Source organism: Agelaius tricolor, unplaced genomic scaffold, assembly GCF_023055355.1.
Source record: "Agelaius tricolor isolate 1412-34295 unplaced genomic scaffold, bAgeTri1.0.p SCAF_5, whole genome shotgun sequence".
NCBI classification, from domain to species: domain Eukaryota; kingdom Metazoa; phylum Chordata; class Aves; order Passeriformes; family Icteridae; genus Agelaius; species Agelaius tricolor.
Genome location: NW_027269265.1, coordinates 11,436,378 through 11,452,103, shown reverse-complemented (window position 1 = coordinate 11,452,103; position 15,726 = coordinate 11,436,378). Strand labels below are relative to the sequence as shown.

General features: G+C 41.1%; 1 protein-coding gene across 3 annotated transcripts in view; it reads left to right on the top strand.

Annotated features, from left to right (window-relative positions):
- Positions 1-393: 393 nt before the first annotated feature.
- The window catches only part of PPP2R5C (protein phosphatase 2 regulatory subunit B'gamma), a 71,643-nt gene continuing 56,310 nt past the window's right edge, over positions 394-15,726 (top strand). Inside the window, exons 1-2 of one of the 3 annotated variants that reach the window (XM_071426441.1) lie at positions 394-548; positions 2,114-2,179. In XM_071426441.1, coding sequence (XP_071282542.1) covers positions 522-548; positions 2,114-2,179 — 93 coding nt within the window. In that variant the 5' untranslated portion in view covers positions 394-521. Of the gene's footprint in view, positions 549-2,113; positions 2,180-2,532; positions 2,573-15,726 lie in introns of those variants that run through there. The other 2 variants (XM_071426442.1, XM_071426443.1) reach the window with 2 other exon arrangements.

The following is a 15,726-nucleotide window of genomic DNA, read 5'->3' as shown; positions in this document are numbered from 1 at the left end:
CCAGTGACGGGTGCCCCTCGCCCAAGAGCGGCGGAGGCAGCGGCTGCAGGGACCCCCTGCTTCCCACGGGCTGCCACAGGACGAGCTCGCCGGAGCCTCGGGGCCCTGAGGGCACCTCAGCCCATCCCGCTGCCCCGCTCAGCCTGTGGGAACACCCCGAGGCGTGGCCGGAGCCCGGGCGGAGCGGGGGAGCCGTCGGGAGAGCCCCGATCCCGCCAGGAGAGCCCCGGAGCGGTCAGGAGCCCTCCGATGCCGCCGGGAGAGCCCCGGAGCCGTCGGAAGAGCCCCGATCCCGCCGAGAGAGCGCCGGGGGCGGAGGCGCCGCCAGCCCCGCCCGCTCGGTGACGAGTGCGAGCTGCGGCCCACGTGACGCGCGCAGCCAATGGGCGGGCAGGGCCCGCTCCCCGCGGGCGGGGGAGGAAGGGGGAGCACCAAGGCCGCCGCGGAGCGGGGGAGCGGCAGCGCGGGGCGGGCGCGGCGCGGAGCGAAGCGGGGCCGGCGGGGGCTGCGCCTCCGCGGCCATGCCGAATAAAAACAAGAAAGAGAAAGTGAGTCGGGGGGGATTGGGAGAGACCGGGCCCCGCAGGGAGGCTATGGGGTGCAGGCCCCGCGGGGAGGAGGGGCCTGGGGTGGGGGGCGGCAGCGGCGAGCGGCGCCCGTTCCCAGGCGCCGGGAGAGCCGCGCGAGGGGCAGCCCCGGGTGAGGGGCAGCTCCGTCCCTCCCTCCCTCGCTGCGGTGTGCCGGCCTCCCCCGGGTGCCGGGGAGGGGGCAGCTCCCGGCGGGGCCTAGTCCGGGGGTGCCGAGGCGGGGTCCTGGTACCGACTCGCCGGCGGCCGTCGGAGGGAGGGAGTCGGTGGAGGGCGGCCGTGGGTTTGGCGTGCGGGGGAGTGCTGGAGGGAGGGAATGGGAAACGTGTCCTCAGCCCGGGCTGGCTGAGGCGGAGCGGGGAGCGGGGCTCTCGCTCGGGGCTGGCCCGGGGGCGTTGGGGAGGGGGAAGGGATTATTTCCATGGCAAGGTGGGGGCGTCCGTACCCACGGCGTCTTGCCCGGGCCCCGTCCTGGGAAGTTTTGCTGCTGCGTAGCTCTGGCTGCAGTGGGGGCTGTGCTTGGGGGATCTCCATAAGTATTCAAGGAGCACTGATCGCCCCTCGGAGGCTTTCAGCTCCTTCTCCTGACAATAGAATGAACCTAGCTTTGGCCCCGCTTTGCCTCAGGCTCCCGGGAGTGATTTGTCTGGCGGCTACGAAAGGGGCTTGCACAAGTACCGATGGCAGAAAACTTGCAAACCCGGCAGGAAGTTAGCTGGATTGCACTTTATTTTGTGTGATAGGCAATTAGCCGTGAGTGCAAGTCAGAAACAGTGAAGTGTGCTGTCCTCCTCAGCCAGCTGCTGTGCCTCTCGACCGCTTCTGTTTAGCTTTTAGTTTGTCAACGTCAGTTTAAAATTGGATGTAGGGAGGTTGAGTGTTGAGGTTTTTGGGAGTTGTTTGCTTTAAATTTTCCCGATACCCTTGGCCCTTTCTATGTTAAAAACATTGAAACTTTTTTTTCACTTTTCTGAGAGTAACAAATCTCAAAAATGGGTGAAGGATTCAAGGTAAGTACAATGCTGTGATGCAGAAAATTGAGTTGTGGGGCCTACTTCTAACAGTGGACTTTCTAGCCCCTAGAACAGACAAAATAATAAAGTGTAAAACATGTACTATACTGATGCTAGTTTCAAAGCTAAACTAAATATAAATATTTCTGAACCAAAAAACCAAAGACAGCAAGGTAGTAAAACTAAGTAATTTCTTAGACATGGTGCAAATCATTTGCATTTTTTGTCCCTGCCTGCTTACCTTTGTGAAAGCTTATCTTTATAGATGAATTTTGAGGCATAAATAAAACTCCAAAGTCTTTCTACAGATAAAAAATGATTAAAGTGGCTTTGTAGAGACTTTCAGTTCAATATTATCATCTTCCAGTTAAATTGTATCATTTTTATTCTGCCAACTTTATTACTTTTAGCAAATGTCTAAAAAAGCCTGATTCCTTGACTTAAGAATCTATCTAGATCTCCTTTAAAAAAAACCAAAAAACCAAAAACTGAAACTGCAAACTTTTTTTTAAGGAACCTGCAAAATCAGTTAAGAGTGGAAAAAGTGGCAAAGATGGACAAGATAACCAAGAACATGAGGTAAATATTACTAAAAACCATAGTATTTTTCACAGTCTTTCACAGTCATTTGTAATAACTTCTAAAAAGTGCTTTAAGGTTTTCTACATTGTTATTTTGACATGATGATAGTTTTGAGGAAAAATGACTCTGGAACTACTGCCCTGGTATTTGGCAAGATATAAGATGATGCTTTTAAGGAAGTCAGTTTTATTTGGAGTAAATAAATATTTGCTTGTTACAGTCTTAAATGCTCATGTATTCCCTTTTTTGGTTATGAGATGCACATCTGTCTTATTTTCTGCTTTTATTGTGAGTTTTTGGGCTTCTCTTCTTGTTGCTCAATGTCGTTTTTAGAATTCTCTGTAATTCCCAGAGGTCTCTTCTCTCAAACTGTCGATGCTGGCATGTCAGGTAAGTGTCAGTAGCCTGGTTTATTGTCAGGAGACCTTAGGCTTAATCAAAGGCTGCCAGCTGTTGTGTTATGTAGATCCTTTTTATAGGTATACCATGAAGTGTGCCATTTTTGACTAATTATTCTGTTGATTTTTTTTCCCTTCTGCATTTCTTTCTGTTTTGCCCACTAGCAAGGCACAGCAACTTGAAAAGGGACGATTAAATCATTGTTTACTCCCTTGCACACGTTCATCCAGAAACTCAGAATTAGTAATTTTGTTTGATTTGGAAATCCACCATTTACGTTAATTTCCTGAAATTTCTTTAAAATGTTCTTGGTAGTTTAAATGTAAAATGGCATTCTGAAAAGTTATGTATTTCAGCCTCTAAACAATTCTTGATACTGAAAGATAATGTTTGAGAACAAAACACTCATCCAGCTTTACCATTTTTCCTGTCCTGAAATGACTGTTAGGGGTAGGTGGGTTGGACTATTTATTGTATGCAGCTCAATGAGTTCTCATTTGTCTGTTGTGCAGAGTGATTCATGCTACTGTCATAAATCAAGAAGATCATTAAAACTTGTAATTTGTGTGTAAAAGTATTTTGGTAAATTCCTGTGAGAGTGATTGAGTTTTGATGGAGGGAAGCTAGCTTCTAGAAAGGATCTCAGCTACCAGGGGAGCTTGTAGAATGAAGTGGGAAATGTATCAGTGTAGATGTTCATAGTGGTGTAAACAGATGTACTTCATTGTGATGTGTTCTGTCTTTGCAGTATTATTGCTATAGTATTAAAGAGAGTGTCACTTGGCCATATTTTTAATTCCTGTGTAGTTGTAAGACTCATTATTATCACCATTTTGGAGTACATTTGTTGACTACTTATTTTCTCAAGCTTCTGAATGACAAGTTTCTGAGACCAAGACTAATTTTCTTATTCCCTCTTGGTACTTCAGGATTGAGTGTAAAGCTCCCCAAGATAATAAGTGAAGAGCTTTGTATGGTAGCCAAAAATGTGTATGCGGGTGTCTTTGTCATTTCTTCCTGTCTTTGCAGATCTAGATTTTTGGGTTTTAAACTTGAAATGTGAGAGAGATGAATCTCAATTGAAGAATATGTTTTAGTGTTCATACACTCTTTCTTTTGTCCATCCAGGTAGAATTCCCAGTGAAAAGTACAGTTTACTTGACCGTATGTGAGCAGGGGCAGAATGGGAAAGGAACTGGGAATGTTACTGGCACATACAGTATGGTTGTCATTCCCAGTGGGCATTATTTAGTCTCCATACAGTTTTGAACACCTCAGTGCTTGACTCATTATCTTAATTAATAGAGTAATTGCACACAAAATAGTAATGTAGACTTTGCATTCTAACGTGGCTGGCTGTAATCCTGCTGGATGTTAGCTGGTGCTTATGTGAGCAGAAAGGAGGCTATTTATTAACATAGTGAAGATTGGTAAATACAGAAATATTCAGGAGCATCCTGTTAATACATTTTTAGGTTTCCTTTCTCTTTGAAAAAGGTTGTTGTCATGTGTTGTCCTACATATGTTTTAATATGGCTTTTAAAAAATCCTCTCCTAGACTATGAGTAGGTTTGGAAATATGGTGGTTCATTTCAGCTTTTTGTTTCTCAAAATGCATTTAATGCATATGCATTTAATGCAAATGAATTTAATGCAAATGGCAGATTGTAAAGACTAGAAACCGCCTGCTGTTCAAAGAACAGGGACAACACAAGCAGCAGCATCCCACAAATACTTTATTTATAGATACTTTTATAGCACTTAACTAAATTCATGATGCCTTGAACTTCTATAGATAAAAAAAGTAAAACAGATCTTAGTATTTACAAAAATGAGCATGTGCTTTTCCTGTCTTGCAGTCAGAGAAATGAGGTTTCAGTTGATGGAAGCTGTACAGCAAGTTTGAAAAGGGATTGAAATGATTCCTGGTATACCAGGAATGCCCATGCTAAAAGGGTGAAAATCACTTAAGCTGATGGTTTTTGCATTAGCTGAGTGTGTTTACTCTAAAGAAGCATTGCTACATGTGAAGTAGCAGGGACCTCCCTTTTGAATTGCTATGTGGTCAACTGCTGATGCTTGAGGAGAAAGAACCAGAGTAGACGTTTATGTAGGATCTTTCATCCTGGTATACTTTCCTTTAAGCCAGTATGTGGTTTAGAAGGTTGTTTAACTGGAAGTTATGTAAAATTAGTATTAAATTATTAATTATGTAATTGACATTTATATATATTTTTAATATGTATTTTATATTTAGGGTTTTTTCCCCCAAAATCCTGCTTCATGTCCCCTACATAGGAGGACTTCTGTTACTTTGATTGTCCTTCTCTTGTTTCCATTTCCTTTTGTTACAGAGGTACCAGAAATGTACAGTCTGTATGAAGTGAGGGTACCTTGTCCTTCTGTACCCAATGCCATTATTCCAGTTTCCAGTTGCATGTTGCTCATTTATTGAACACTTAAGAAAAAAACTAATATAATTGAGCTCCTGTCTAAGCTTATTTTGTAACCTGTTAGTAAATGCTAATAAATTAGACTAAATAGTTGCCAGAACACTTAAATCTATTCCTTTAAGTATAACCTCCTATTTCATCAGTTAGTCCAGCGTATTAGGGTCCTCAAGTTGTGAACAAAGACTTAATCTGTTGTGTATTGGTTTTCCCCTCTATGGGAGTAGTGTCTCTGCTCTGGTAAATTCTTGGGGCCTTTGTTTAACAGTGCCCAAAAACTATACTTGCACCAAAAACTGATACTGAAAATTAAATCCAGCTGGATGTGGTGACTGGCCATTCCATTGGTACCTTGTGGCCATATGCCCTGTGATCTAACTGGCTTTTGAAGGAATTATTTATCTGCTGGATGAGCTTTGTTGTAGAGTTTTGTTTTGTCACAGGGGTGTGGAGGTCTCCTTTTGAGTGGAGGCAGTAGTAATTTATGGACAGTCTCATTTGTTTAGAAAAGGTGACTTGGTCATAGTTAATGACTGTTGAAAAACATGACCTTTTTCTATCTCTAGAAAAACCTAACCTAACACCTAAAATAATTCAAGTGCAGTACTTTAGCAGTGGTTTTCAAATACTACCACAGAGGAAGGAAGTTAAAATTCTAACCCTATTTACTCTTTATTTCTGACTTTTTTTGTCTGTGAGGGAGTAGGTGGTAAAACTTGCTCTTTTCACCAGTCACTGGAACAGTTCAGGACAATTAATTCACTACTGTGATTCACCTGGGGGATGGAAGGGTCAGAAGTAGCTGGTGGCCTTTCATACATGACAATAGTCTGGTATAAAACTAGGTGACAGGGAGTGATGGCTTCTTCTGTGTCTAGCTGGACTGGCCTAAACTGGCATGAAAGTTCTAAATGTCATTTGCTTTCATTTTCAATCCAGATGCTGAGTAGTCTGTAGAGGGCAAAGAATATTTTTGTTGTTTGAGAAAGTATTGGCTTGGTGACTATCAGCAAATGAAAACAGAAGTTATAACTCATTCTTCTGCCATGCAGAAAAGCAAACGGAAAACTAATGTGGTTTTGAGAAGCTTCTCTGTGTGTGTGTGTATTATCTTGTTGTTTCCACGTGCTGTCCTTGTTGGTTCTTTCTACTTTAAAGGTATTTTGTTGTGGGTTTTTTTCTTCTTTTTAATGTAGGTAAATCAAAATGTAATAAAATGCAAATTGTATTAGCCATTTTTCTTGCTGTGCAAGAAATTGATCTATTGATAGCATGTGTTGCTGATGTTAGACTATAATCACTGCTGAGACCAATTTTAAAAATAATTTAAAGTCTTTTAAGTGCTATCCATGCTTCTATCCTGCCACTGTCTCACAGCCATCACTTTTCAGTAGGTGTATTACTGTAATGGGTTCCAGTGCAGAAATTTTGTAAGGCTTTGTTTTCAGAAGTTTTTCTTCCCTGCTTTTTGAGGCCTTTTTAATTTAGAAGTTAATTTCTTAAGCTACTTAGCATAGTGGTAATACTTTTCAGTAAATGGATTTGCCAAAACATTATAGAAATCTGTTTGCATCTTCAAAACACTTCAGCACAAGTCATGATTTTCATCCCTCTGAAAGAACCTCCAGAGGTGGCTGGTTTTCCATGATCCAGTTTTCCATGATCACCTTTCGTCTATTAGCCAGCACATGGTGGGGAAGGACTGTCAGTGTTCTCACTACTTCTTTAAATAATTCCTGATTATATGAGCACAAAGGATTGTCACTTCCATTGAAAGTAGGAAGTTGCCAAAGGAATGGGTAGTAGAAGCAGTGTTGATGTTTTTGCATGGCTTTTTAAGCTGAGATCATATGTGGAAGTATCCTAACATTTAAAGGAAAGCAAGGAATAGACAAAAGCAATAAATCCAGCACTATTTTGTGTTAACAGGTTTCTGTGATCAGTTGAAGTTACTTAGAATGTTGAGTGGATATTCTCTATATATGCTGCTTAATTTTCTCATGTTTACTGTTTGTGATTTTCATTGTTGTGCTATTTACTCTGAGAAACAAACATACCTGATCTTGAAGATGGGGACTGTTTCACAGTCTCCAGTTTGAGACTAGAATTTTCTACTTCAGAATTTTTTTAAGTTATACTTGAAAGCCTTGGCACAAGTAAGTATTAATTTGGCAGTTCATTTAGGCACCAAGGCAGAGGAGGTTGAGGTTTGGGGAGTGGGGAGGGTACAAAGTTCTGTGATTGTTTTCTCTTCCTTGTTAATTTGCATTAGGACTGCTCCTAAATAATTTCTGGAAATACCTTCTTGTCACAGGTAGGTATTTATCAACTTATGTGAATAAATCCATCCATCATTGTTGTTCAGTCGTAGAATCACAGAATGGGATGGGTTGGAAGGACCTTAAAGACCATCTTGTCCCAATCCCTCTGCCATCAGCAGGGACACCCTCCACTAGACCAGGTTGCTTACAGCTCCATCCAGCCTAGCCTTGAACACTTCAGGGCTGGAGCATCCACAACTTCTCAGGGGAAACGCTTCCAGTGCCTTACCACTCTCACAGTAAAGAATTTCTTCCTGATATTTAATCTAAACTTACTTTCAGTTTAAAGCTATTCCCCCTTCTCCTGTCCCTACATGCCCTTGTAAACAAAAGTTTCTGCATCTTTCTTGTAGGTGCCATTCAGGTGCTGGAAGGATGCAATTAGTTCACCCCAAAGCCTTTCTTCTCCAGGTTGAACAAACCCAATCCTCTCAGTCTTTCTCATAGCAGAGGTGCTCCATCCCTCTGCACTTGCTCCAACAGCTCCATGTCCTTCCTGTGCTGAGTACCACACAGCTGGATGTGGTGTTCAGGTGGGGTCTCACCTGAGCAGAGGGGCGGAATCCCCTCCCTCCCTGCCCTGCTGCCCACGGTGCTGTGGATGCAGCCCCACACACAGGTGGTTTCTGGGCTGCCAGTGCCCCTGGCTGGGTCATGTCCAGCCTCTCATCCACCAGCACCCCAAAGCCTTCTCAGCAGGGCTGCTCTCCATCTGTTCATCCCCAGCCTGGATTGATATCAGAGTTGCCTGGATCCTGGTGCAGCACCAGCACTTGGTCTTGTTAAACTGCATGAGATTCACATGGGCTCATTTCTCAAGCTTGTCCAGGCCCCTCTGGTTGGCATCCCATCCTTCAGGTGGGTCAACCCTCAGGCCATTTGGGCAGTTTCTGTAACTCAGTAGCACTGCATTCTGGATACATGGCATTCATCATCTTTGAGGTGTAAGATTGTTCTTTACTTGCTCTTGGTAGAAGCTGTTGTCCTTAACAAAGAGATACATTTAGCACTGACAGGAGCCTCCATCTCCTAACAACCCTAGCTGGGCCCTGGCTCTTCTCTTCAGTGGTGTGCCCCAGCTGGACAGGCTGCAGGGCCAGTGCTTTCATGAGCCAGTCCCATGCAGTAGTAGATAAAGGTGATTTAAAACTGGTGGTCTTGCATATGGAAGAAGAGTTAGATTATGAAATAAAATTGAAATTTCAAACAACTTGTCCTCTCAAGTTTGAATCATGGAATGACTATAAATAGACAGTGTTAGACCCATTATGTAGCTTTCTAGGGCTATTAGTTTGGGATTTTACTCATAACATTAGCAAAACAGGATTTTAAACCAAAAGTATATATGAAGTTGGGGTGGATTTTCTCTTGAATCAGTTATAACGGATACAAAATAAAGTCTGTGGGCTTTGGAGTGGGTTTGTTTTAGTTTTAAATTGGTGTGCCAACTTCTTTAAAAAATTAATTTGAAAACTAATTTTTGATCATGTCTTGAAGTTCTGATTTTCTTTCCTAGAGAGATTATCTTAATGGGTTGATATAACCATTAAAAAATACTTGAGTGTATACACCTACTTGAGTGTATATACCCTCAGCTATTTACTGAGTAAAGAGATGCCATGTGTTATTCTTAGAGCATCTACAAAACTTTTTGTTTGTCTTTAACTTCTGTAATTTTTCTATTTCCAATTTTTATTGACATCTTGGCTTTTTGCTTTTGACAACTAGAATTTCCTTCTGCCTTCTAAGCAAAGGCACCTTAATACTGAATAGTGGAGTTACCTTAATGGTGTTTGTTATGTAACTTTAACATTATGCTTCTAAAATTAATGGTGTTATTAAAGTGTACCAAACACTGCTGTGTACAAGTATTTTATTACCTAAAATGGGACACTTCTGAAAACAGGATCTTATGCCCTTCTACTTCTTACACAAGGCTGACAACAACTTGTGTAACATATGAGGTGTCAGAACTGTGTGTGGTTTAGTTCTTGCTATCCTCTGCTTCCTAATGGTGTTTTTAAGCTCTCTGAATCCTTCCTGAATGGAAGCAGCACAGCAATGAAGGTGAAGGCTGTTCTAATCAAAAGGAGCAAAGGGACTTTCAAAAATGGATACCAGCATTTTGTAAACTGAAAATATCCTTCTCATCTGTTGTTTCAAATTGCTTCTCTTAAATTTTTTCATAAGAGTTAAGGCCTACCACTCAGAGAGTACTCAGATGTACATTAACACATGTAATGCAGAATTATTAATGTAGTTATTTCTTAGAGAATACAGTGAGAATACAGGTTGCTGTTGAATCTACCCATATGTTCACAGACTACAAACATATCTTGTGTGCATTTTTCCCCCCTCAATTTCATTTGAAACCAGAATATATTGGTAATTCTAGAAGTGGGATGGTAGGCTTTGGGGTTTTTTGTGTGTCCTTCCCTGCAACAGGCTTAGAGGGCCATTTACAGAAACCAACCAGCCAAAAGCTAGGAAAAAAATCCTGGCCTATTCCTGAATATGCTTCTTAAAAGATGACTGCCAAATATTATAATTTGCTGCACATTTATAGTGACTTTTATATACTTCCTCATCACTTCTCAATTTAGCAGTCTGAAATACTGACAAGTATTTCGGCAACATGTAAAATAAAAGCATATGAGAGCCAAAGATGAAGTGATTTGGTGTAACAGTTCTGTAGAAGCAGTTACAGTTACTATTCATAGAATCATAGAATGGTCTGGTTGGAAGAGACCCACAAGATTATCTAGTTCCAACCTGCCATGGTGAAGGACACCTTCCAAAAGACCAGATTACTTGTCATGGACTATAACTCTCTCAAAGAGCATCTAATACAAATACCAAATTGGTGGGCAGGATGCAAAGTAAAAAAAGATTTCAGTATGACTGTGTGAAGTGAGAAGCTTCTATGAATAGATCAGGGAGCACAAAAATATGGACTTCAGTGGTAAAGCCACATGTGCAGTTGCCTTAGCTCATCAGTAGCTGTATGTAATTAAAATTTACAGTAGTGTATAGGAGTTGATGCCTAAAGCGAATGGGTCAGTGTATGATTTCCTTCAAATGTGGGAACCTTACATGTATATGTGTGCATATGTGTATGTACATACATATATCTAAAAAGAACAAGGGTAGTTTTTGTTGGTTTGGGGTTTTGTAAAGTAAAAGGATACTTCAGGTTCATCAGAGAGAAATTATAATGAAAATCAATAAGTAAAGTAATTGAAACCAGGCCATCCTTTATCCAGATTCTTCATCCCTGTATTCATATAAATGTTTTGAAATAATACTTAGGACATTATCTGGTTTAAATCTTATTTAATCAGCTAACTGGTTGTTGCAGCTAACAATTTATTTTTATTTCCTGAGGACATTTCTTGCATTGAAGTTTTGTGATAGAAGATACATTAGGAACCAAGTGTTGCTTTGCTGCTTTTTCTGAAGTACCAGGTGCTCACTGACGGTGGTGTTTCAGCAAAAACAAAGCAGTGTTGATCCACTTGAAGTCTGAGCCTGGGCACCCTCTCATCTTTGCCAGTACTCTGCAACCTTGGGCTGAAGATCTGAGCTCTGACTAAAGAGAATCAAATCTCAGCTTGTTCCTGGAGTATATTAGTTAAAGCAAAATTAAATTTACAAGAAGCAAATGGAAAACAAGCCTTATGCTGCTGATGCTTAATTGTGAATGTAAAATTATAGTCTATTAATGTCAAGGATGCAGCACACTGAGCTGAAACATGGGATTGGTTTGGTGTGTTGCAAGTCTGGTCTACTACACAAAGCTGTGGTGATACAATTCTTTAGAAGATAAAATTTGAGTCCTGTGTATAAGCAGCTAACAGGAAATACAAGCAATGCTTTGTGTTGTGAAAAATAAACAGCAGCAAGAAAGGCAGGAAAGCTTCAGCAAGTTAAGACTTCAGAGTGGTTTGTGACAGTCAAGTTTGTTGTGGGCTCCACAGCAAAGAGGCCCAGATGGCCCTTGGTGCTTGTAAGAAATATCCCAGGCACTGACACAATTCAGCAGACTCCATGCTGTCTCTGGCAAAACACTAATGGAACTCCATAGGCAGACATTGAGAGTAGCCAGCATAGCACTGCTGTACGTAAATGCAAAATCATAGTTGTTAAACAAGTACTAGAGCATAAATCCGTGAGTGCTAAAATGCAGAGTTTGTCATTACTATCAGGTTGAAAAGTTAATCTTTTTGCTTATCATTAGAACAGCATGGATACTCAAAGCTTTAGGATGCAGCTCTTGCTGTAATAAAAACATAGTAAGTAATGCTGAGATAGACTGGATAGCAATCTCCAGCAGTAATCTCAACTACTGAGAGTGTTTAACAATAATAAGCATATTTGCTAGAAAGGCAGCTGCAAAGATCATTCTAGCAGCCAATCCAGTTATCATTCTGGCAAATGATTTTGTTGAGGAAAAACAATAGACATCTAAATTGCCATCTGTGTGAAACCACCCAGAGTCTTCAGCACCGTAAGCTGCCTCTGCAGAGACTCCTCCCTAAGTTGTCTGTCCAGACTGGCTTGTGGTGGTAAAACTAGTGAATAATAATGGCATAGTAGCAAGAATCTTCAACAAATAACTTCAGAAATATCTGTTGTCCAAAATGGTACCCTGCAAACATGTTGTTTCCCTGCTGGTTTTAACTGGGTTATTTATGGATCAGTGTTCCCTTTTATGTACCCAGTGTATTCCATATCAAGCTTTGTATCATTTGTACTTATTCTCTGTAGATTGAAAATATTGATGTTAAAAATCATATCTACTTGTTCCATAATAAACTCTGCCAGCACATACATGTGCTAGAATTACTGCAGACTGTCTGAAAGCTCTGTCAGGCCTTATCTTTAATACCATTAGTAAAAAGAGTTTATTCTGATGTTATCCTCTTAGAAGTCATGTTGAATTGGTGCTGGTAACAGCACAGACTTGAAATCAGGTGACACATACTGCTCTCCTGGTAGTGTTGTCTTGAACAACTTGCCTTGGTGCCAGCTGCTGATGTCACACCACCAGCCCACTTCCTGTAGGTATGGTGTGGATATATTTACCAGGCTGATGACAGCTGGGCCATATACCAGATACTATCTGTCCTTGTTCCCACCCCAAACCAGTAAACGAAGATCTGCCAAGGAGAGAGCTCTGTGGTAGTGTTCAAGATTCCTGGAGTGTTCAGAGATTCAGAGATTTTTCACACTACTTTGAAGTTACTGCAGAAGGGAAAAAACTACATGGAAGGCTCTTTAGCTGCTCCCTGCCCATTTTGACTCCTTGATCTTTGATTTCAGTTGTCATCTCAAGAGATTTAATTTAATTCAGCTTCTCAGCCTAATTACATTGATTATGTATTAAGCCTCAACCTGTTAGCCAAATTATTTTGGTTACATACTGGGCCCTCATACAGTTTTGAAAATCAAGTTGTTAATGTCCCTTTCATGTTTTGTGATGATCTGTGTTTAGTTTCAGTAACCTGTATTTCAATTTCATTTTAAGCATGTTTTAGATGTAATCCAGAATGCTTTCATAGTATTTTCTGGGGCTGCCTTGGCAAGAAACAAGCTCTTCTGGGTGCTGTAGATCAGACCTGTTTATCTTAATGAAAAATAAGTCCATGGAGGCTACTTACTATACCAAAAGGAAAAGAGGGAAAGGATTAATTCCACATTAAAATAAGCATTTTCCCTCTGTTTCAGATTCAGACTGATGATTCTTTTAAAGTGTTCTGTGCTTTTTGCTCTGTGTACTTGTATTTTACAGGGAACCTTAATCATGTGTGAATTGGTACAGGGTTCATCTACCAGATTCCATAGTCCAGAGTTTTTTCTCAAGGTTTTGCTCCTGCCATTGTGGAATGGTGTGCACACTGATATAAGCTTGAATTCAGTGGTGATACTTAGAAGGCAGAAATGTGTATATTAGTCTTAGAGTGATCTGTGTAAAGAAACACCATATAGCGTGCTACCCAGCACCATGTTTCTTCAGGCAGAGGATCTCTATTGCCTTGTGCTTAGGAGATCTGATCTTGTCACTAGAAAGCCATCCAGTTTTCTAAGTATTTTAATGACAGATGCATCAAGGTGATTTTACTGTCATTTTCAAATCCTCACCCTGCTCTAATATCTTAGGAAGCAGTATGCAAGCTTGCTGCATCGTTATAGAATTGACTTCACTCTAGGCTTGGCTTGGTTTGGCTTTTGATTTTGTGGATCAGAAGGCTTTGTGTCCTTTGGTCTAATTCAGTTACTAGTGCTTTGAAAGGTAAAGTCAGACAGAGTTCTGGTTGCCCTTGTTTGTCGAGGTAGCTTGAATAGCATTTCTGGGAGACTGTCAGAAAGGGAAGAGTAGGTTCTCCTGAAAGACTTCTTCATGTACACGGCTTGCAGGGTGGATCCTCCTCCCAAGTCCCACCATACTCTCTCTTGTGTCTTAGATAGTTGTCCAGAAGTAAAAGTTGCATTGTGGGATGCTTGATGATGCTCAGTTTAACTTAAAAAGAAAAATTGGCTGTAACTGTAGATGTGCTTGCTCTACTCGTGTCTTTCTTTCCCTGGTTGCAAACTTAGTGTTGTGTTCTTATCTTTACCTGCCTGTATAATGTCAGAAAAGTGAAAGATCCAACTTTGCTCAAAAGAGTGATGTTAAGAAAAGGAATGTACCACCTCCTGCTTGGTGCAGGATTCAAGGGATAAAGGGATGCAAGGGCTCTCTGCCTTCGAACTGTTGTGACTGGCAAAAAAACTTCTCTCCTCCCCACCTTTCACTCTATTGAATTAATTTTAAGCCTAGTCATGGCCACTGAGGAACATCAGCTGTGTATCTTCAATTGTTAAAATCAGAATTTAAAAGTTGAAATCACACTTAAGCTGATTGTCTTAATGTTCATTGAAGTATGTATGTAAAGCTCTAGCTTTTCAGAAATAAATTGATCAGAGAACCTGAGGGTTGTGTTTTAATCATGATTTGAAGAAACATTCTCAATGTGACATTTTTCAGAGCAGTTTGTGCTGAGCAGTTTGTGCACATTTCACAGAGCAGTTTGTGCACATTTTTAGATGTTTATCAGAACTTTTGGAATTGAATGTCCATATAAACATTTGGGTAGGAGGGAGCTGTTTGCCAGAACAAGGGCAAGAATAGATATTGCTTCCTCTGGTCATAGAAAGAGAATTGATGAAAAGGTGCCTGTAGCCTGACTGTTCTGGTGTCAAATACATTGAACTGTTCACTGATGTGGCAGTGTCCAGCACTTACTCTTGGGAGCTGTGGTGTCTGTGGTAGTTTGGTTTTTTACTGGGAGGACGAACCTGAGCTTGGCTCTTCTTCCATCTGATCTCAAAAATCTCCTTACTCTCAAAGAAAGTGTGTTACTGTGAAATCTTTAGCAGATGAATACACAATTGTTAGTCTGAATTTGTTTGCCTTTTTTGAAGAGATGTGGTTAAAATTGCTGAGCTTTGTGGCTTAAGTTGACTTAACTCACTTTCTGGGTGCCCTTCTGTCCAACGTTGCTGCAAGCCCTGGAGGACAAGCTCCTGGAGCTCTTCCATGGTAGCACCATAGTGCCAGTTGCAGAGGTCATTGGGTACAGCTGCATGGCACTGAAATCATGGTTTAGAAATAATTCTGGCAGCTTTCTGGTATGTGCTGCCTGACTGGAGCATGACTGAAAAGCAGGGGTGATCATGCTTGATGTGTAGGAAGCAGGAGGAAATCTGATGGATAAATGGTCCAGTGATTCAGGACTAGAATTACTCTGGAGTCATCACTTCTAGATGGGAAGTTGCCATAGCAACAAAAAATGCTTTCTTTCAACAGTTCTAGTCAGAAATGTTACCCATCCTCTTAAATAACCACTTCTGGCTAATTTTAGAATTTTTCTGCAATTTAGAATACTTGCTTCCCTGAGGTGTGTGCATGTGTGCAGACACATGAGAGCACCTGTTAATTTGGAATGAGAATTTGTTTGGGAAATAGAGGAAACAGGAAAATGGCTTTTCCTGTTCTAAGTAATGAAAAAATACAGGTGGCAGTGGAAAGTAGCCAGTTCAGAAAAATACCGTTAGGCTCAAAAACAATATTGAAAGTACAGAATCCTGTGCAGTAAAAATGTTTATGATGCATCTTAATTAGTATTTATTGCTTAATACTCAGTAAGTTATTGCTTCCTAATTCTTAGTGCTGTTTTTCTTTTAGCTTAGTCTATTAATACTTTTGTTTGTAATGCTTTTTAGAATTTTAGTTAATGGATAGAAATTACCTGGCAGATCACTTGTATTTCAGCATAAACATTTTCAAGCATCTAGTGTCTGAGATTGAAAAGTGAAATAGTCTGAAAAATGC